The 21,352-nt window shown below is 38.2% G+C and overlaps 1 protein-coding gene across 2 annotated transcripts in view; it reads left to right on the top strand.

The window, feature by feature from the left end:
* The first annotated feature begins 732 nt into the window (after positions 1-732).
* TOR1AIP1 (torsin 1A interacting protein 1) overlaps positions 733-21,352 on the top strand; it is a 34,646-nt gene continuing 14,026 nt past the window's right edge. The window contains exons 1-6 of one of the 2 annotated variants that reach the window (XM_051998846.1): positions 733-1,218; positions 4,487-4,564; positions 11,720-11,782; positions 12,335-12,382; positions 17,911-17,949; positions 18,920-19,015. In XM_051998846.1, the coding sequence (XP_051854806.1) occupies positions 741-1,218; positions 4,487-4,564; positions 11,720-11,782; positions 12,335-12,382; positions 17,911-17,949; positions 18,920-19,015 (802 nt within the window). In that variant the 5' untranslated portion in view covers positions 733-740. Of the gene's footprint in view, positions 1,252-4,486; positions 4,565-11,719; positions 11,783-12,334; positions 12,383-17,910; positions 17,950-18,919; positions 19,016-21,352 lie in introns of both variants that reach the window. The other variant, XM_051998845.1, reaches the window with a different exon arrangement.

Raw genomic sequence — 21,352 nt, 5'->3', positions numbered from 1 at the left:
GGGTGTTTTTTTTTTTTTTTTTTTTCAGTTAACAAGCATTTTTTTTTCTCTCCTACAAAAACATTACTCAAGTGCAAAACGTGAATGCCCTCCGTTCGACTCTGAACTGGGTCAGGAGCGGGACAACAACGAATGGGGAGCTGACAGATTGGGCACTTAAGCTTCGGAAAGGGACCCATGCTGAAAAGCAGTGGTTTGGCTTGTTGGGATTTAAGGAAATGGATTCAAAGCTACTGCTGCGGGTTGGACTTCTTCGGAGAGCCGGTGGCCCAAGGTTTGGCGGCCCCCGCCGAGCCCGGGGGAGCCCCCCCAGCGGGCGGCACAGAGGCAAGAGCAGGGTCCGGCGGCCCCGATCAGGATTGCTGCGCCACAGCAGTTCCCGGCCAAGGTCGGCCGCCGTCCTGCCCGCTGCCCCCGTGACGTGCTCTTTGGGGCCGGCTCCCCAAAGAAGGGCCGGCCGCTCCTTCTCCTCCTCCTTCGGGCCTGAGGCCAGTAGGGCGGGGATGACATCCACCCAGCAGCAGCTGACCGAGCCCGGCACTGCCTGTCTCACAACCCCTCGGAGCTACCATGGGCCCAGAGGAGGCCGGACAGCGCGGCAGCGACAGCGACAAAAGTGGAGGCCCTAGTGGCCCCGACGACTCGCAACTGCCTCCTTGACGGCCGCGAAGTCCCCGCCGCCGCTCCGAAGAGACACCCGGCCCCCAGGCCGCGCTGGCGCCAGCCCAGGCCCGCGGACCATGGCAGGCGAAGGGTGGCGCGCCGAGCCGGAGCTCGAGGGGTGGACAGCGCACGTCACCCCTAGGGCCCCCCTGCGACAAGGAAGACGGACGTCCGCACCTCAAGATGGCGGCGGAAGAAACGCCCTCGCGTACGGAAGCCCCTCAGCTCGGCGTAGTCGCCGACGGGAAGTGAGATTCTCGGAGCTCCCGCCCCAAGTGTATGGCGACTTCGAGCCGCTGGCGTACGAGGGAAGTGCTCCGGTGGAAAAGCGGACCTCGACACAAGAGTTCCGCCTTGTGCCTGAGAGAGAGGAAGTGGAAGAGAGAGCCTATTATTACCGTAGGTCTCGGCCGCAAGCACGCCCCTCGCGCTCTGGACCGGTGGAGATGAATACGAGAAGAACGACCCGGCTGCAACAGCAGGAGGCCCAGACACCGCAGCCCCCCTCGCCAGCCACTACGAGGAGAGGGCTGCGGGACCTGCAGTCCTCCGAAGGTGAGGGCAGCGGAGCCGGTCGCCGCCGCCGAGGTAACGGGCTGGAGAGGCGCGCGCGCCTGGGCGGGAGGGATATTTCGCGCCTCGGGCGGGCGCTGCTCCGCGCCCCGTGGGGGTCCTCTTTTCGTCCCAGTCTCGGCCTCTCGCGAGGGATGGGTTCCTGGATGGGAGACCAGAAGGTGGAGGTGGAGGAAGAAATTGATCGGGTGCTAGTGGAGCTGGAGGAGCGCCGGATCTCTGGGGGGGATACGGGCCGTCCTAGCAGGGCGAGAAAGGAGGGACTGGGATGGCAAGAACGGAACAATCCTTCAGCAGCCCCCACCTCGCCGAGGCTCCCCGGGCACATTTCCTCGAGAAGGGGTTCCCCCGGATGCTCTGGCCAGTGGCCCCATTCTCACCTGCCATCCCCTCCCCCTGCTGAGAAAGAGAGGAGAGGCAATTTAACCCTGGTGCTTGATGGGGAGCGTTGACCCCACCCTTAGTGGGAATTTTGACATTCGTCCTGCTCCTTGAGAGATCTTAGTGTAAGCACTTATTAAGCTCCTACTGTGTGCTAGGCACCGTGCGAGCTCTGGGGAATCAAAGAAGGCCAAAAGCACCCCTGGGTTTAAGAAGCTTAATCTGGCAGGGGAGACAACACGAAAACAACCTTGCATAAATAAGACTTGCAGAAGTAATGGGGGGTCGGGGTAGTAGTAATCCTCAGAGGGAAGGTATTAACACTAAGGGGGGAGGGGAGGTCGGGAGTAGAAGGTGGGGTTTGAGCTGGACTTTTGAAGTAAGGCCGGAGGCTGAGATGAAGACTTAAGGGTATCCCAGGCAGGAGGATCAACTGATGCAAATGCTGGAGGATGGAGTGTCCACTGCCACTGGACTCAGCAAACTGAAGTCTTTCCTCCTCTAAGAGATCTCCTTCGGATGAGAGTCCTTGCCCTGAAAGAGTTTGAGTGGCAGCGGGAAGGGAAAAGAAGTAGTCAAGAAGAAAAGATGAGAACCTGCTCTGGTTATGAAGAAACCTGACACAAGGTGAATTCAAGCCAGGAAACATCTGTTAAGTACCTGCTCTGTGTCAGGCACTGTACTGAGGGCCTGTGTGTGCGGGAGAGGGCTACACCTGGGTTTGGTAATTCCAGGTATAGTGGTTGGAAACTCCCCCAAGGTGTGTGTTTGTGGAGGGAGGTGGGAGGTTGACACTGACTCATAGGCAAAATGTCATGCAAAGGATGTGAGTCACTAGTGAGGTTTGACAGACACAGGAGTTTGAATTTTACAGAGTACTATGGTGAGATCATTGATGGTGCACTGACAGTATGCCGGCCACTGTGCTTAGTGCTAGGGATACAGGGAAAAATTAAAAACTCCCTATGGTCAATATCTCACGGTTTAATTTGGTGGAAACAAACATGCAAACAGCTATCCATTTGTAAGATAAAAATATATATTAGCAATATATAAGTAGGCTAAATTGGAGGTAATCTCAGAAAAGTCACTGTATTGTTGAGGAAGTTGCAAAGACAACTTGCAGAAGAAAGGATTGGAATCTGGAATCTTGAAAGAAGCAAGAGGCAGAAAGAAGAATGCATTCTAGGAATATGGAATAGCTGATGAAAAGGCATAGAGAGAAGTTGTGTGCAAGAAATAAAAGTAGAGTTAGTGTTGCCTGAACTGAAGCACAAGACTTTTCAAAGATGATAAGAGGTGCCAGTTATGAAGGGCTTTAAAAGCCAAAGGAATTTGTATTTAGATCATGAAGGTAGTAGGGAGCCACTGAAGTTTATTGAGTAGGGGAATAACCTAAAAGATCATTTTGTTGTCTTTTAACCTCTCAATTATTAAACATTTATTAAGTGCGTACTGTGTGTCAAGCAAGCCTACTGTGTGTGAATCAAAAAATAGTTCCTTCCCTCAAGGAATTCACAACCTAATGGAGTCCCTAGACCTCAATTTCAAGTTCATCATAAGTAAAATGAAAATAAGTGTGTTATGTGTGTATGTGTCTTTTGTATATCTTATGTGTATCATAAGAGGCAAAGTGATGTCTATCCAGCTGACCTTGAAGCCAGGAAATCCAGATTGAAATTCTGATCCCGACATGAGATGACTTGTGATTTTGGAAGTTATTTAGCCCCTCATTACTCCAGCCAACTGTCTCAACTGTCTTATACTGAAAGTTACCCAGAAGGTAGAAGGCTACCTTCACTGCTATGCTATGATAATCAAAAACTCCCAGAGCCATTCTCTATAGCTAGTTATATTATTTCCATTTGTGGCATTTGATGACATTTGAAGACTTGTTGATTTTACATTTCACACTCACTCAGATTTGCTGCCTTATTGTATATTTTGTATATTTTCTCTAAAATAATTTTGTGTGTGTGTGTGTGTGTGTGTTTGTTTATGCACATGTAGCAAGATAAATACTCCTGGGGGTAGCTTTGGGGTCTTGATATTTTTTTCTGTATCCTATCCCCAATAACAATGCACATAATGAGTGTTCAATTGATGATCACTAAATGAGAAAAGTTAAAAGAAGTACTATGTTCTCTACTTTTTAGTGGATTTTTCATCTCATCAACTTGAGCGTATAGTCCTTCAGTGAAGATGAAAGCCTATCCTTCCTTTCTCATCTTGTCCACATAGTAGAAGGCCCCAAAGGGAAATACTGGTTTCACTTCTTTTATACTACTTCTGCATACTTTTCTAGTAAACCTGAATATATGTAGACATATTTTCTCTTTCTGGCCACTTTCATATGTCTTCATAACTACTTGTACTATTTCTGACTTTGTACATCCAAGTTTTTTTTAACTTTAATGCAGTAAAATTTATTAATTGCCTATATTGTGTGCAAAGTACTGTGCTAGATGCTAAAAAGAATATAAGTGAATAAAATCTTATAACTTATGGCCTTGTAGGAGATATTAAGAGAAATAGCTTTAAAACATTAACATTTAAAAATTTAAAATTTAAATGTGTGCAAAAGATATTATATTCAATATTTATTCAACAACTACTATGTGAATGGCATTTAAAAGCTTGGGATACAGTTTTTCTCCCCAAGGAGGAAAACGAGAATATAACAAATAAGTATGATACAAAGTAGAATATGAATAGAGAAAGGTAGAATGAAATTTTGTTTTAAAAAATATGTTGAGAAAACAATGAATGCTTTCAGCCCAAGGAGATTAGGCACTTGAGCTGAATGAATTAATTTTTCTCCCTGTACACATGTGCTCAATTTTAACTGTTAATATGTTTTGTTCTTTAGAGGATGAACCATCTTCCCAAACCATCATAAGCCAGACAGTCTCAAAGAAATCAGTCAGGAGAGTACAAGAGATACCAGGTAAGAAAAGTCTGCTTTTCTTTCTTGTTGTCATTTGCTATTCTTTGCCATCTGACTGCATATCAAGTCTCTTAAAGTTGATTTTTCAGAATATGTACTATTTCTGTTCTCAAGCTTAAGTGTCCTTCCTGAACTATAGCATCCAGAAAACTGGACACAGTATTCCAGATGTCTGATTGCATTTAGTACTGCATTGTTGTTAATACAAAATATTTTTCCTGCTTCTTGATAATACCAACAAAAATCATCCTATTGGGATGTAGTCATTAATGAACTAGACAGAAAATAAAGGATTTTAGATGCAAATGAGATGATACAGGAGAGTGGGTAAGATAATAAAAGAAAGCTAATTTATGTTTGTTGAGTTAAAGCATCTCAGAGCTATTTGCTGATTAAGTTTCCCTTCCCCCCTTTTTAAAAATAAAATTCTTGATCTAGTTTTATTAGCAGAATATTTGATAAAATCTGTATGATTTTAAGGTTAGCCTATAATGGAATCAGCTTAAGAAGTCCTTCAAAATAGAGAAGACCAATTAGTAAAACTAAATTGTTAATCTTGTCCAGTGGGTAGCTTTACTGAATGATTACAGGAAAACAAATTCTCTTTTCAAATCTGACCAAATGTGTTAATATCTACATGTAAAGTACTTTGTAAATCTTAAAGCATTATATAAATATCAGTTGTAAATTATTATTATAAGTGTGAAGGAGAACTAGAATAACTACTGCTATGCTGTTTATCCAGTAAGGATTAATGACTGACAATAAAGCATAACATGATGGTGATACACATGGTATTATCTCTTGAAAGACGCTGCTTTATTCAGCATAACCGCATTATATTATCAATAGCAGAAGTCATTTCCTATATCAGCTAAAAAGAAGAAGAGTGGCTAGCACTATACATACATACATATATATATATATATATATATATATATATATATACACACACACATATACATATACATATATATTGCTTTAAGGTTTGCAGAAGATTTTACAATTATTATGTTATCCTCATAACGTTGGGAGGTAGCTGCTATCATCCCAATTTTACAAATGAGGAAACTGAGACAAGCATCAATTGATTTGCCCAAGGTTACACAACTAGTAAGTGCCAGGCAGGGGTTAAACTCAGGTCTTCCTGACTCCCAAGTCCTAAGCTTTATCCACTGCAATGCCTCTATCTTAACAGTGGAAAAATCTTTAGAATTTCAATTCCTAACGTGTGACCCACTTAATATAGCAAAATTTCAGTGTAACAAAATAATTTGGAGATTCAGAGTTAATGTACACACTTGTATTTCATTACCTTTTTTCCTTTTTACCTTTTTTGTGGGACCTCTATCCACTAAAACAGATTGTAATCCTTCTCTGTTTTTGTGACTTGCTGTGACTAAAAATATTCATCACTTAATTGTTAGTCTTCTGGTGGTAAGCCACTCTGCTGATCCTTGGGCAGTAGCCATAATTCATTAGCATCTTGTACCTAGTAGCTTTCTAGATTAGTAGAGCCTAAACTTTGTATTCCCTTAATGTAGCTTTTGATGAAAATCCAAAATCAATTCTATTACAGAATATCTGAGTAGGACTTGATAAGATTTATACATTTTTATGGCTTTCTAGTTATTAGTGTGTTTATCAAACATTTTTTATATGAGCTTGAATGTTAATAGCTTTTTATTTCCCCCAACTTTAAAATTGAATTACTTATTGAGCTAATTTTGCATATTGAAGCCCTACTATGTGTTCTATTAGTTATCCTCAGAAATATCCAAGCATTTTTACTGTGGTAGCACAGTTATGGCCATGTAAAATGGAAGTAGTAATAATACCTACTTCCTGAGATTGTTATGAAGATCAAATGATTTATTTTGTATAAAGTACTTTGCAAACTACAGAAATGCTTATTGTTTTGTTGTTATTTACAACTCAAATTCTACATATTCCAAGCCAAACACATTATGTTAAGTTGCATCACTATTAACCTAGGCTCAAAAACTTTAAGTACAAATAGAATCCTTCCTCTTTTCCCTCCATATACCATCAAATCCTCCTTTATAGTCAACAAACCTAATAATTCTTCCTTAGAATTCTAATTCATTTCATCTGCTACCTACCTTTAAGTTTTTATCTCTTCATTTCTACATTAGTACAACAATCTCCCAAATGCTACCAGATTAATCTTCCTAAAAGACTATTACATAATATTATTCTTTATTACTTGGAGCAAATGATCTACAAGAAAAAAAACCTCAAGAGTACATGAGATCATAGAGAGGCCCTCAATTTCAGTCTTCTCATACATAAAGAAGCTTAATTTGATTTTTTTTTTCTGTCTTAGAAAAAAATAAAATATTCAACCCAATAATTTTGAGAAGGGTACAAGGCATTTAGGGTTAAATTACTTGCCTAGGGTCACACAGCTAATAAGGGTCAAGTATATGAGGCTGGATTTGAACTCAGGACAGGGCCTGTGCTTTATTCACTGCCAACTAGCTACATCTATTAATTTTTAAATAAGGACAAAGAGGAAAAAAGCAATTTAGTAAGTACAAAAGATGTTTTGAAAAAATCAATACCCCTTTGAAAAAAGGATAGAGAATGGGAGAAGAGAAAAAGAAAGGGAGGAGAGTGTTTGCTACATAAGAGTGAAGCCAAATTGGTTACCAGACTTTGCCCAAAATGATACATACGTCTTTATATTATCACTTAAACCCTAGGATATTTTTTAAAAATATTTTAATATTTTAATAACTATTTCAGCATAATTTATTTCCTTTGTAATCCTATTTGTTTCACATAATACATTTAAAAAAAGTTACTCTGAAAAGTCTGAGCCACAAAAGAGGTTACTAACCCCCATCTTAGAAGAATGAACAAATGAATAAAAAAACTTAAGTGCTTAATAGGGTCTAGGAACTGTGCTTAGATCCTGGGGAAACAAATACAAATTAGTAATATTGCCCCTGCCCTTTAGGAGCTTTTCCTTAATAGGAAAAGGCATCATTCATAGAGTTGACATGGAATAGGAAATAAGAGATGATTTAAAATGGATAGAGGGACAAAAGCTGAACCCACTTCTGAAATTCTCAGGGAATCTCAGGTCAGAGGAGAATAGATTAACTAGCAGGAACCTCAGAACATCATTTAGTTAGAACCCATTTTACAGATGAGGAAATTGAGGGTCCAAGAAGGTCAAGTACTTTGCCTAGTGTCACTGAGGCAATAGGCATAAGATTGCATGTGAACTCATAACCTCAGGCTCCGGAGTGCTTTCACTGTTTCATGCTACTTTCCCATCAACCAGGCCTTGAATTTCTAGTGAAGCTTTTGGAGAGCCTCTACAGGAAAGCTACCCAGAGTATCTCAGTTCTGTGGAAATGAGTTTTTCCATCACTGGTCACCATAGTAAAACCACCCTGAGGACTGATTGAAATCAAGCCTAGGGCCGGAAATGCCATTCTAAGTTGGACTCCTCCCTCTTTCCTTAACCAGATTTCTGCTTGGGCCAAAGCAGCTATCTCCATTGTCTTCCTTTAACTCCCTAATGAGGCCTTTGCTAATGCTGCTAATGTTCACAACTTCTCCCCATCCTCTTGTTAGCTCCACAGGAGAGAGACCTCTGTCTTGCTCCCGTAAATCATTCCTCAGCACGGTGCACAGCAACCACACGCACTAGCCACTCTTTAATTATTTGTTGAATTGATAGCTATGGATTGGAGCGGATGTAACTGAAATAGCTCTGAAAGGAGAAAGCAGAACAGGCCTACCTTGATTTAATTGGACCTAAAAATGATTCCTAAAAAGGGAGACGGGGGAGTAATAGGGAAAATGGCCCAGTAAGCTAAGAGAAGAGTGGTCACTAACCAGGAGAAACCCCAAGTCAGCTTCCACTCATCTTCACAAGTAGAGGCTTCCTTTCAGAATTGCTACTGGAGCTCTGAGGGCCAGGCTGAAAGAGCTGAAATAAGAACTGAAAAAGGCTGTTGACTGCTAGGTTAAAAGCCTTGGGAAGAATGAAGTGAAATCCATTTTGGCCTTTTGATTCCACCTTGGCAGCATCACACATTTGTGCTTCCCTCTTCATGTGGCCACAGATCAGTCCACTTCAGGCCTTCACCTCCTCTCCACTGGGCCATTAGAAGAGCCTCCCTAGCCTACATCTTAACCCAGCTACCAGAATCTTTCTAAGGCACCAATCTGACCCTGATGATCCCTATTGCCAGTGAAGGACAAGGCAACTCTGACAGCCAGTACAAATGTATTGAGTACCTGCTGTGTGCCAGGCACTGCACTAAGTGCTGGGGATGAAAGGAAGACAAAAATTAACTCCCTGCTCTCAAGGAGATCACAGCCTAATGAAGGAGACAACCCGGAAGCAACCCCACACAAGCCATGGGCAGGACCGGCTGGCACTTAGCAACAGAAAGAAGGCACGTTAAGACAAAGAAGGCCTGGGGACAGGCTTCCTGTAGAAGACTGGATTTTACCTGGGATTTGAAGGAAGTCAGGAAGGAGAAATGAGGAGGGAGAGCCTTCCAGGCATGGGAGAGTGCCAGAAAAAATCCTTGTAGCCAAGAGATGGAGAGTTTTGTGCAAGGAGGGCCACTGGGTCAGAGGGCATGTGGGGGAGGGTACAGAGGATTAGGATTAGAAAGTAGGGGAAAGGCCAGGTTAGGTAGGGCTTTGAAAGCCAAAGTTGGCAGGGAGGCACTGAGCAGGGGTATGATATTGTTTTAGGAAGATCCATCTGACCACTGAGTGGAGGTGGAACTGAACTGAACTGAAAGATGCTACCTCAGGAGATCCGGCTTGAGGTGATAAGGGATGGCACCAGCGTGGTAGCAATGTCAGAATTTACAAAGGTTGAAATAGCTGAACTTGACAACAGATTTACCATGGGATGGAGAGGGTTGGTGGGAAAGTTAGGATCAAAGGGCCCCCTCAACAGTAGCAGGGAAATTTAGGGAGGGAGAGCTTAAGAAGGAAGTTCAGTTTTGGAGGTGTTGAATTTAAGGTGTTTTGAGGACTCCAGTTGGAGGTAGAAGACTGAAGCCAGTGGAGAGGTTAGGGCTAAATAAGTAGTCAGGAGAATCATTAGCCTAGACAGTACTTGAATCCTTCAGTCCTCTCCTGTCTGGGCCTGAGGTGCCGTTATAGAATTTTACACAAGTCTCCTCCACATATCCAGGGGGCACTTAGAAACTTTTCCTCTGCCTTGCCCTGTGTCCTCCCACCTCCCTGCATCTGTGGAGACTACTCTCATCCTTCTGATGCCTGAACTTTGCTCCTTTGCCTGCTGAAGAAAGTCTTCCTTCAGAGCTCTACTCAGGTGCTGCTCCCTCGGTTCTGTGCCACAGATGACTACCTATGAAGCCCTGTGCTAAGTGCTGGTGACACAGAGATAAGAAGCAAATAAACCCTGCCTGCTGGAGTTTGCCTTTTGTACATCACAACCAGGAGTTGGACTAGTCTCTTTCAACTTGAGGTCTCAGGCTTTGTTCTCCTATTCTCTTATCTGAAGATAGGGAAATAAAAGGTAATTTGAGGAGGGGAGGCCATGCTGGTATGGAGCTGAAAGCATTCCATCCTAGTTCCCTCCTGCCCTACAGTCATATGCTACTTTTTAATTTACTCATGGATGTATCAGATCCCCTGTCCAGGGCTGATGCCCTTTCTCCCCTTTGTAGCTGCAGCACCTGTCATAGGAAAGGCATATATAGTAACTTATGAATTATTGTTGCTTAATTGAATAGTTTTGCTTTAAGGGAAAATGTTAATATATAAAGAATATATATTTTTAAGTGATGCATCATCAATGCCATTATCTATGCTGTAGAGCTAGGGAAACGATATGATAAGTACAGAGCCTATTTTCTTAGAAAGTCTTGCCAGAGCTGCCAAAGACAAAGAACTCATCACCCTGAAGCCAGTTTCATAATGGATCTCACCAAATTGACCTGAACTGGTCTTCCAATAATCATTGAGCCTACATTCAAAGCCATTGCAGATTGATAGGAGGACTTGTATCCCACTGGCCCACTAGAAACCTAAATCAATCATCTCTGTGCCATAATGAAGGAAGGAAAGAAACAAGCATTTATTAAGCACCTCTTAGGTGCCAGCCATTATATAAGCAATCCTAGGAGGAGGGTGTTATTATTACTGTGCCCATTCAGATTTGAGGAAACTGAGGTAGACAGAAGTCTAGTGACTCCACCAGGATCATACAACTAGTAAGTGCTGGAAACTGGATTTGCCTGTGGTCTTCCTGATTCCAGTTCTAGTATCTCACTCCTGCAACCACCCACCTCAGTGTAATGCTGGAGTAGCACTTTAAGGATAGCGTCTAGCAAAAAAAGGTGCTTGATAAGTTTCTTAAATGCTAATGATTAATGTAGCGCATTAGCTAAACTAAAATAAATATTATGTTGGTTTGAGAATACATTGTCCAGGGAGGGAAGGGGGCGACACTTTTTATTTTTATTTTTTTAAGCAAATTAGTTTTGCAGTGCTGTTTTTCCTAACTTAATATTAAATTTTTAGGAATTAAAGTTAATTTGCATTTCTTAAGTAAATTCAGGCTAAAGTAGAAAAATAATGTACTGGGTAATTGGAAACCAAATTTGAATTTAAAATTTCCAAAGATAATTTATAAAATGACAAACATGAGATAAATTTTAAATCAAGTTATATATTTTGAGATTTATTTTTTTTTTGAATTGAGGAAAATCTAGGACTTATCACTATTGCCCCAGTTTTGATTTTTCATCATAGTGTAGAAATGTCAGATACTCACAAAGGGCAAATATTGGCTAGCTTTGGAAAGGCTTTGAGCACAGGACAGCAAAGACACTGTCTGTTGTCTGTTGTGTAAGGGCCAGCATAGCAAAAGCCCAGGGCAGCTCATCTCCAGAAGGAGCCCTGCAGATTGATTGGATTTTAAAGGAAGGAAGGGAGTAGAATGGGAAAGGACCTACCAAAAGGTTGGAATAGTATTAAATCACAGATCTTTTGACATTAAATTATTCTTTGATAGGTGACAAGTTTAGAATTGGTTAGAAGTGAGAAGAGAAAATCAGTATATGTATATGTGTAGTATATTTATGATTTCTAATCACTTAAATGTATTTTCTTCCATACTAATAGCTAATGAGGATACTACAGGTTTAGCTGACCTTCTTAGACCACCTATAAAAAGTTCCGGATCTGGTAAGAGCTTATCTTCTATGTATTTTTATAGTTCAATTTATTACCATGGTGATTTTAAGATTAAGAAAAACTTTTTCACGTCTATTAATTTTCTTGATAATTAAAAAAAAAAAACAAAAACCCAAAAGATTTTGTCTTAGAACCATAAAATTTTCTTGAGTAATCAGGTATATATATATATGCTTTTGCTTATACTTATTTTATGACCAAAGCTTTTTAAATAATTGTATTGGCTACTAGTTGCTTTTCCATCAGGAGGGACTGAAATAACACATTCCTTGTAAGATTCTTCTCTACTTAGTCTTAATATCAGTACATTGACTAATACCTAAAAGATACATGACTGTAATAATATCAGATGAATTGAAAAGGTACTTTACTCTCCTTCCCCGGGGGTTTCTGCCTCTATGTCCTCCTTCCTTTTATTTTTCTTTTTAAATTATGTATTAATTCTGCCATTTTTGATTTTTAGAAGAACACTGCTTCTTGCTTCCTTATGGGTGGCAGGCAGTATGTAATTTGTTTTCATCATTTTTTTGTTCTTTGTTGCAGATTACTCCTCATTTGGGACAAATGGAAATACTAAAATGAAGGAAACAGGTTGGTGACTTTTTAATTTGTTCTTTGTGGAATTTCTGATTTGTGATTCTAAGAATATAAATGAGGTTTGAGGACTTACTGTACCAAAAATAATATATCCTCTATTACAACAGCATTCTGAACTGTTAGTTGTGGTTTCAGATTTACAAAAAAATAGGCAATTATAAGCTAGCAGATTTGTTTATTAAACAATTGTTTCAACTCATGGATTTCTAAAAAATATTTTTCATTTGTTTTGACTTCTTTCAGATTCAGAGTTTTGAGGAGGGAGGGGTAAATTACATGGTTAGAAAATAGTTAATTTGAAAAAGACCTCAAATTTCTTGAATCTCTAACTCAATAGGCATCTGCTAATGTAGGCTATAATCTAGCAAAAAAAGTGCATATGATTTACTGCCACATAAAAAGAAGCTTAATGTCCAGGGCAAGGGAGGTAATGGTTCTTATGTGGCCTTCCTAGGCAGATCCCATTTGAAATACTGTGGCCTGTTCAGAACACAGGAAAGCTTTTGGCAAATTGAGATACATCCAGAGGAAAAGAGAGCAAGCAGGATAATGAAGGAACTAGAAACTGCCATTTGGATTTGTTTAAGGAACTTGGGACATGTTTAAGCTGAAGAAGAGAAAATCTTGGAGCTGGAGGGGTGAGGCAAATGATCATGGGTTTGGGGTCTAGTCCAACATTCTTGCTTTACAGATGAAGAGGGAAAGTCACTTGTTTGAGGTCAGTTAGGTGGTACCTGACAGAGCTCAGATGACAATCCAGTTTCCCCACCACCACATTGCATCACAGTGCAGAGAGGTCTCATATATTTGAAAGGCCAGCATTCAGAGGAGGAGCCAGGCTTCCTCTGCTAACTGCCCTAACAAAAAGGACTTGGATCAATGGGTAGAAGTTACAGTCTTTCCCACATAAAAATTTCCCAGAAGTGAGTCCAACTTGGCTTTTTGATAGCATTGTCTCAAGAAGTAATTGAGTTTCTTCTTAGCCTCAGTAAGAGATTGGAAAGCTACTTATTTGTGATTTCAATACAAGATTCATGATTTGAACAGGAGTTTTGAACCAGTTGACTTCTTTGATCTCTTCCCAGTTTTAAATCTGTGATTCTTTGTATTATGCCAGACTGCCTTGCATTGAGGTGAATCTGCTTTCATTGGGGGAGCTGCTCGGCATACTAGTTTCGATTCTTATCTTGTAACAACTTAATTTCGTAATGAGTCACAGAAGGGGAGAGGCTTGGGGTTTTTCTTTTTTTAAAAGAAACTGTTCTTTGGTATGAAGCCCAGCTTAGAGTTGAGCTAGTGTCATTTTTTTTCTAAAATTGCCGTCTTATGATTACTGAATATTGAAAGGTGGCTCTTTCTCAAGTGCTATAATAAAATTCATTTGTTTTGTAATAAAGCTTGAAAGGCCCCAGAGATCATTTGCTTCTAATACCCTTACTTCACAGATGAATGTTTACAAATACTATTAAGCCATTTTTACAACCAAAACAAATATAAATCACTATTTAAAACACTAAGATAAAATTACGTAATTATCCCTGAATTCCTTCTGATTAATTGTATCCCAATTTCAGTGCAACTAGGAATATGCAGTAGAAATATTAAGCTTCAATGGAAATGATTTCCACAAATTATTGTAGTGCCCCCTCCTTTTTTTTCTTTAAGCATGAATTGTCTTGAATATATCTTTTAACTCTCATTTTTAACCAATCTTCCTATTTGTATTTTCTGTTACTTCCCTCATACACTTGCCCCACAGCTAGCCAGACTGGCTCTTGTAGTAGTGCTGGACTAGAACAGCACTTTTGTCAACTTGCATTTGTTTAGGCTTCTCTTTGGGCTTTGAATGTTTTCCTACTTTATCTTTGTTTTTGAGGATCCTCATCTTCCTTTTAGGCTCGTTTCCTACTGTTTTTTTCTATGACATCATCCCTGATATTAACCTCTAGTTGAAAATTATCTCTCCCTCCTCACATTTTCCTTGAGCACTTTTTTAATCTTGATATTCTCCCTTTTAGCCCTGACCTATTTAGCTCTGTATCTTACTTCCCCTACCACACCCAACAGATTTTAATCTCCTTGTGGGCAACCACTGTCATTTTTAAAAAATCTTTTAATCCTAGTACTAGCACAGTGTATTTACCTAAGTAGATATTTAGTATATGTTGTTGATTCTGAATTTGAATTATCTGCTCTAATGGAATAACTCATTCATATGAATGATGAAAATATATTCAGATGCTATTAAATACATCACATCCATCTTTGAGTTGAAAAGTACCTCAGAGGTCACATAGATCAACTCCACCAGAATAAGCATCCTACAGAAATCCAACATGTGTCCAATCACTTCAGTGGGCCTGTGCTTGAAGGCTGGGGACTGCATCATTCCATTCTAATTTTTAAGTAACTCTCTTACTGTTGTTAAACAACTCCTCAGTTGGCTTGACAAAAGTTTAGACAAGAGAAACGCAATGTCATTGGACCTCCGGGAGTCCGTCTACTTTAGAAGAGTGTCTTTGAACAAGATCTTGATTTTCTTGATGATATCATTCTCCTGTACTTGACCAGTAGGCAAAACTGGGAGCTTGAACTAATCTGTTTTATTCCTCTGCTAAAGCCCTCCTCCCTTCTCTTTCTGACCTTTTTTCTCCCCTTTCAGTACTCTCTCTCCAGCCTCCAGTGGAGCCAATAAATCACTGGATAATGAAGAAAAGTCTTTTATAATGAAATTGGAGATACTTGAATGTAGTTATAAGGATATTTCAACTGAATATACCAACTGAAATAATCATATTTATCTTCTTAATTACTTTGTGAAGGGTGACTCAAAATGAATATGCCTGGAAAAAAATATGAATTAGATTCATGAGGTTGGAGATGAAGGTAGCTAAGGGAGAACAAGCAAAGAAGTACCAAACTTGGAATCAGGAAGAGCTGAGTTCAAATTCTGACTGAGATACTTACTAGACCTATGACCTGGGCAAGTCATTCCCTTTCCCTGTTTCTCCATTTGCAATGAAAAAATTATCATAGGACATTACCTCACAAAATTGTTGTAAAGCTCAAATATTTTGCAAACCCCAAAACACTACCTAAATGTTAACTATTAGTATTATGTCAACAAAAGTACCATTCTTTATTTCCATAATCTTTGGAAGTCATTCATCTTAAGGATACTAAAAGAGCCTAGAAATCACCTTAGCTGCCTGTGTCTGATTTATTATTTTAAAAAAATATATCTTACAGCAACTATAATTCTTTTTTGTCAAGATTTTTTTATTCTTAAATAGAATTTTTTAAAATAAAGTTTCTTAATGACATTGAGAAGAAATAAATTTTAATTCCCTTTATTTGAGAAGCAAGTTTGAAACATAGGAAGCTGAAATATCTGTTAGGGAAGTGAAATTGAAAACTTGGATTGAGAAGTTGCCAATTCATGGTCTGGCTTACTTTTAAATATTTATATTTGTCAGTAGTTTTTGTAAATTTCATTTAATCAGATTTGAACCCTGCATTAAATCTGAGCCCAGCCTTAGCCTGTTGGTTGATACTTTTCTTGAGTTTCTTGCCTCTGCCTCCTGTTGTGTCTTAAAATACAAGCAAAAATATCTTTTCCATCATTATTTTAATATGGTTTTACAGCAGATGACCAAACTATCCATGAGTTGTTGTTGTGTCATGATCCTAAAACTGCAAAGTGAACCAATTCCAGAAATATTTTTTGAAGACATTTAAGAGCTGTGAAATATGAGAAATTAATTCGTTCTTTGTAATAAAATAGCATTTTAAATTTAGCCATAACTGTTTTAGGAATTAATTTTGGGCATGAGTCTGTCAGATTCAATTTGGAATTCTTATTTACTAAAATAGGATTTCTAACTCTATTAAAATTTAAATGGTTTATTTAAAAACTAGATAAAACCAAATAAATAATTACATTGCCAAATAACCTCATTCACTACCCCCAGTACCTTGTTCTCAATTGGATACTCTGAGAATACCTAATTAAATAACTGTGTTAAAATGTAATCTCTTTGAGAGTAACATTTGTTTTCATATTTTTGTATTTGTATTTCTAGCATCTAGGTATCAGAGCAATAGAAAAGTGTGAATTAGTATGTCTTTTTAAAATAATATGTAGTTTTGTTACTCTCAGGTATATCCATGAAATAGAAATCAGCTGGCAAGATGTTTCCTCCTGGAGGATTTTAAAAAAATTCAATCGATAATTTTTACTGTTGGTTAATTTTCTAATATCATTAATTTTTACTACAAGCAAAAGCTTCTTTAAATGTACAGTAGAGAGGAAGGAACACATTCAATAATGAATGTGATATAAAAAATGCATGGTGTAAAAAAGCTTTTCTTGAAATTAAAATACTTTGTTTATAATAAGTTACTGAGTTTTTTGCACATTAGATAAATTTATTATTCTTATTTAAATAAATTCATCTATCAGCGATCCAAAGAGAGAAGAACCAGGCATAAATTTTTACTTAGCCTGAGAGAAACTTGCTTTGTTCTTCTCTCTTCCTTTGTGATGTATTAGTTGATTACCATAACAGTTTCATCAGAAAAATTATTTCTCTTGGCCAGTTGTCTAGGATTTTTTAAATCTAATTTGTTTATTCTAGAATTGTTGTTGTTTAATCTATCAGTTGTGTCCAACTCTTCATGATCCCATTGGGGATTTTCTTGGCAGAGATCCTAAATTGGTTTGCCATTTTCTACTTCAGTTCATTTTATTGATGAGGAAACTGAGGCAAACAGGGTGAAGTGACTTGACCAGAGTCACACAGCTAAGAAGTGTCAAGTCCTCCTGACTCTAGGGCCGACACTCTTGTTTACTGTGCCATCTAGTAGCCCCTAAATATACAACAGCACTTATTCTCATTTCTAATCTTCATATTAATTATTTTTTCCCTTAGTCCTTCAGTTTCTTGTTTGTAGTCAGAAATTTAATATATTAGTGGGAATTGCTGTTATGCTATATTAACAAAAATTTCTATCTGTGTCATCAAAAAACACCCTCCAGGGTGTTTTCTAAATTAGCCAAGTATACATTCAGTAACAATAGCCACCACCATTTATATAAAGCCTACTATGTGCCAGACACTATTGCAAACACTTTACAAATATCATCTTTACAAAATGTTGATCCTCATAACAACCCAGGGATGCAGATGCTGTTATTATCTTCATATAACTAATGAGGAAATTCAAGTGACTTTTCAGGGTCACATTTAATCAGTATCTAAAGCCAAACTGAAACTCCTGTCTTCTGCCTCTTGGTGCCCAGGGCTCTCTGTTGTACCCCTCTAGCAAGGATATCTCATTGGGTCTTAAAGCAACTCTTGGAGAATGTTAACAATTTTATCCAACTGAAAATAGTGGAGTGATTGAACTCATATTTCTTCATTTTCTCTTTGCAGAATTACTAACTTAAGTATAATTTACACTTTTATTTTTTGCCACTGAAACTATATACAATAATATACAACTTACTTTTCTTCCCTCAGGAGCCACTAGAATGCAGAAGGTTGAGTTCTCTGAAGAAGGTATTGTGTTTATTCATTTGTCTAATTCAATATCTGTTATCTCACAGCAATTTAATCTGGTTATAAGTAATATTACGTCTAGAGATTGGGCCAAGAAGAAAACAAAATGCCCTTTGGGGTTGAAATTCATAGAAAAAGGAGTCTACATGTGCTTACGTGCCTTTTTTCAGCATACTTTCACAAAATACAGAATGGGCTGATAATTAAATAAGAGTAGTTTTTAGAAATTGTGATATTCTGTATATATGTAGTTTTGTATTATGTATGTATGTATTCTGTATATATGTCTTTTCCACAACAGTTTTGGGAAATTATAAGCTCTTGACATAGCCTAGATTTTATTACTGTAATTTTTTAAATCCAAGGTTTCTTATCATTCTGGTCTTTTTAAGAGTCTGTATTTTCTATTGTAATTGTCAACCCATAACTGGTGTGCTTACTAGTCCTCAGTTATATATTAAACTGTAGGTTTTCTTGCTCACATTGCTAATATTAAGTGAATATTTATTCTCTCTGTGAATTCCATGTTGCGTTTTAGGAAGTTACTCTTTTAGATTTGTCTTTAAGTATTTGTTCAGGTAATAGATGCTTCAAGGACAACAAAATAAATGTGACTGGCCCTGTGTGGTTTGCTCATTCAAAAAAGATAGTGAAGGCACAAATAGCAAATTTAAACCATGTCTCATATATTCTTATTAATTATAAAGTGTGAGACATATATGTAGTCATATTGAAAGCACTTGAAAGTCTTTTGGTGAAAAAAAAAGATAGTTAATAAAGTACAATAACAAAACAAACATAATAAATGGAAAAGCATTTCTGTACATAACATGATTTAAAAAGGGGCTTTGCCTATATTGATAAATGCATGAGTTTTCTAGAAACATGATCAAATCAAGGCTTTTGAATATTGGGACTGTAAGGCTCTTTCTACCAGTAATTCTTTTAAACAAATATTATATGCTTCCAGGAGAAACTGAAGAGGAGGAGGCAGAACATCATAACATCTCTGACAATGATGTGAATCCTCTCAGCCACAGTGATGAGGATTCTACTAAGTCAAGAGGTAAATGACAATATCTGATAATCTTGTGGATCTTTTTGTAAAAAACATATAGATATTTGGTAAATGTATGAAAAACTTTGGTATCACTTATACATTTTAAATGAGCATTGTTAAAATTTTTTGGTTCTTATATATTCTGGAAAAGCTTGATGAGATGAATCATAATGTTTGAGCAAAGTTAACCAGTTTTTTTAGCATACTTTAATCACAAGATCATAGAATTGAGAGGGACCTCTTCTCTATTCCTCTCATTTTACTAGTGAAGAAACAGAGATGAAAAGAGATTGTGAGTTACCCAGGTTTTAGACCCAGGTCCTTTGACTAATACAACTGTTATCTTTTCTCCTCTGTAATATTGCCTCTCAATGTTGGCAAAAAAATTCAAATTTAAATGTGTCAGTTAAAAATTTTTTACCATTATTCTAGTTTTTTGAAAGTTAGAGAAATTATGTTGACATTGGTATACCAGTTCCTAAAGATTTTTCTGGCTTTAAGAAATTGATAATAATTTTAACCAAAATATTATCCCTGGTTCTGGTTTAAATTCAGCTCCACATCAGCAATTGTTATTCTGTGATTCATAAGTCTAGAGTTGGTAGGTATTTCACAGATCATCGAGTCCAACTCTTTCATTTTACATATAGAAAACTGAGGCCAAAGAGCAGGAGAACACATTCACTTGGGTTAAATGTCAAAGGGAGGGCTTTGATCCCAAAGCTGGTGCTTTTTCCACTGTACTATACTGGTCTTCTCACTTGTTCAGCCCCAATCAAGGGAGAATTTATCCAAAAAGAGAAAAGCACCAGTGATAACAAGATGATGTTCAAGTAGAGAATTTTAACTCTTTCAATGGAACCAGTGGTCTGTGCTTCAGTCCCTCTACAATGTTGATTCTCAAACTTTCCTCCTGCAGCTCCTGTGAAGGTACACCCAAAGTAAAAGCTCATAGTTACCATTGAGGGTCAGCATGCAGCATAGCATGCTGTACTTCTGTCATTGCTTTTAATAGCTGAGAAAGTACAGCCAGAAAACGGAGCTCTGAGAGGGTGGAGGGAGGCATGTGGCAATTAACAGCTTTATGCCATTGCTTATCTAGGGGAGAATGTGACTACTTGGGACTTCTCAAGGCTTTCCTTGGACTGGCTCCCCCCACCACAGCTCAAAAGGCCTTCTTCAGTTAATGGTCATTATCCCCAATGACAGACTGTCTGTTATTTGCCTCCACGTTGTCCCTTCCTCCTAGTCTCCCCAAAGAGTCTAAGCTCCTTGAGAAGATGGCCTATGTCTTTGCATTCACAACTCCAGCACAGTGGCTAAGGGTTTGGAAAATTGCTTGCCTGGTGTGAAGCAAATCTCTTAACACAAAGGTAGGTAGGAAGAATATCACTAGATATGAAAAATGAGGTGTATGGACAGAGGAGAGATGTTGCTGTATTGTCTAGGTATGTTGTTGTCAGGACTGCCCTGAAGGTGACTAAACTGCATCTTCTAACAATATGTAAAAATTGGGCAATAACATGATACAATGGTTAGAACTCTAGAGTTCTAGACTAGAGTCAAGAAGGCCTCAGTTCAAATTCAGTCTGCGATATTAACTGTCTGACCCTGTGTAAATCATTTAGCCCTTATTGCCTCAGTTTCTTGGATTATAGAATGTGATTCATAGCATTGTTGTGAGGATTAAATGAAATAATATGTATATTGATTTACAGGTTTTAAAAATCCTATGTAAATGCTAGCTACTATTCTTAAGAAATATTAAGGTATTCAGAACTTTTTCTTAAATGGAATGGATTTTTGGAATTTTTTAATGATCCCTGGATTACTTAGTATTTGCCATCTGTTAATAGTGAATTATAAGTTATCTGACTTAGAATGTAGTTAAAACATAATTATAGAAATGTGAATTTATTACCTTAAAAATTTCTTACTTATAAAGGAATTTGTTTCATTATTTTTAATTTAATTCAGATACTGATAATGTAATACATACTCTAAAGGAAGATTAGATATAGTGGCAATTAACAAGTAAAATTAAGTAAATTAATTTAAAAATTATAAACACAATAGATTATATTGCAGCATAATATAATATCTCACAAACATGAAAGTCCTTAAGCATGCAGGAAAGTAATATGTTATATTTTATTTACTACTTTATGAATGTTCATAATCTTATTATAAAGTGGGAGAACCATAACTTTCTCTGACCATGGGCTCAAGAAATTTATGATTTCTTTAAAACTCAAAGATCCAAAAAATCCATGAATCAGTGAGGTGTATCACAGAACATGATACCAACTAAAGGTCATTTGCAGTACATAATATTCATATATA

Source organism: Antechinus flavipes, chromosome 4 (assembly GCF_016432865.1).
Source record: "Antechinus flavipes isolate AdamAnt ecotype Samford, QLD, Australia chromosome 4, AdamAnt_v2, whole genome shotgun sequence".
NCBI lineage: Eukaryota > Metazoa > Chordata > Mammalia > Dasyuromorphia > Dasyuridae > Antechinus > Antechinus flavipes.
Note: the sequence above shows the minus strand (reverse complement) of the source record. Positions and strands in the feature narration are given on the sequence as shown.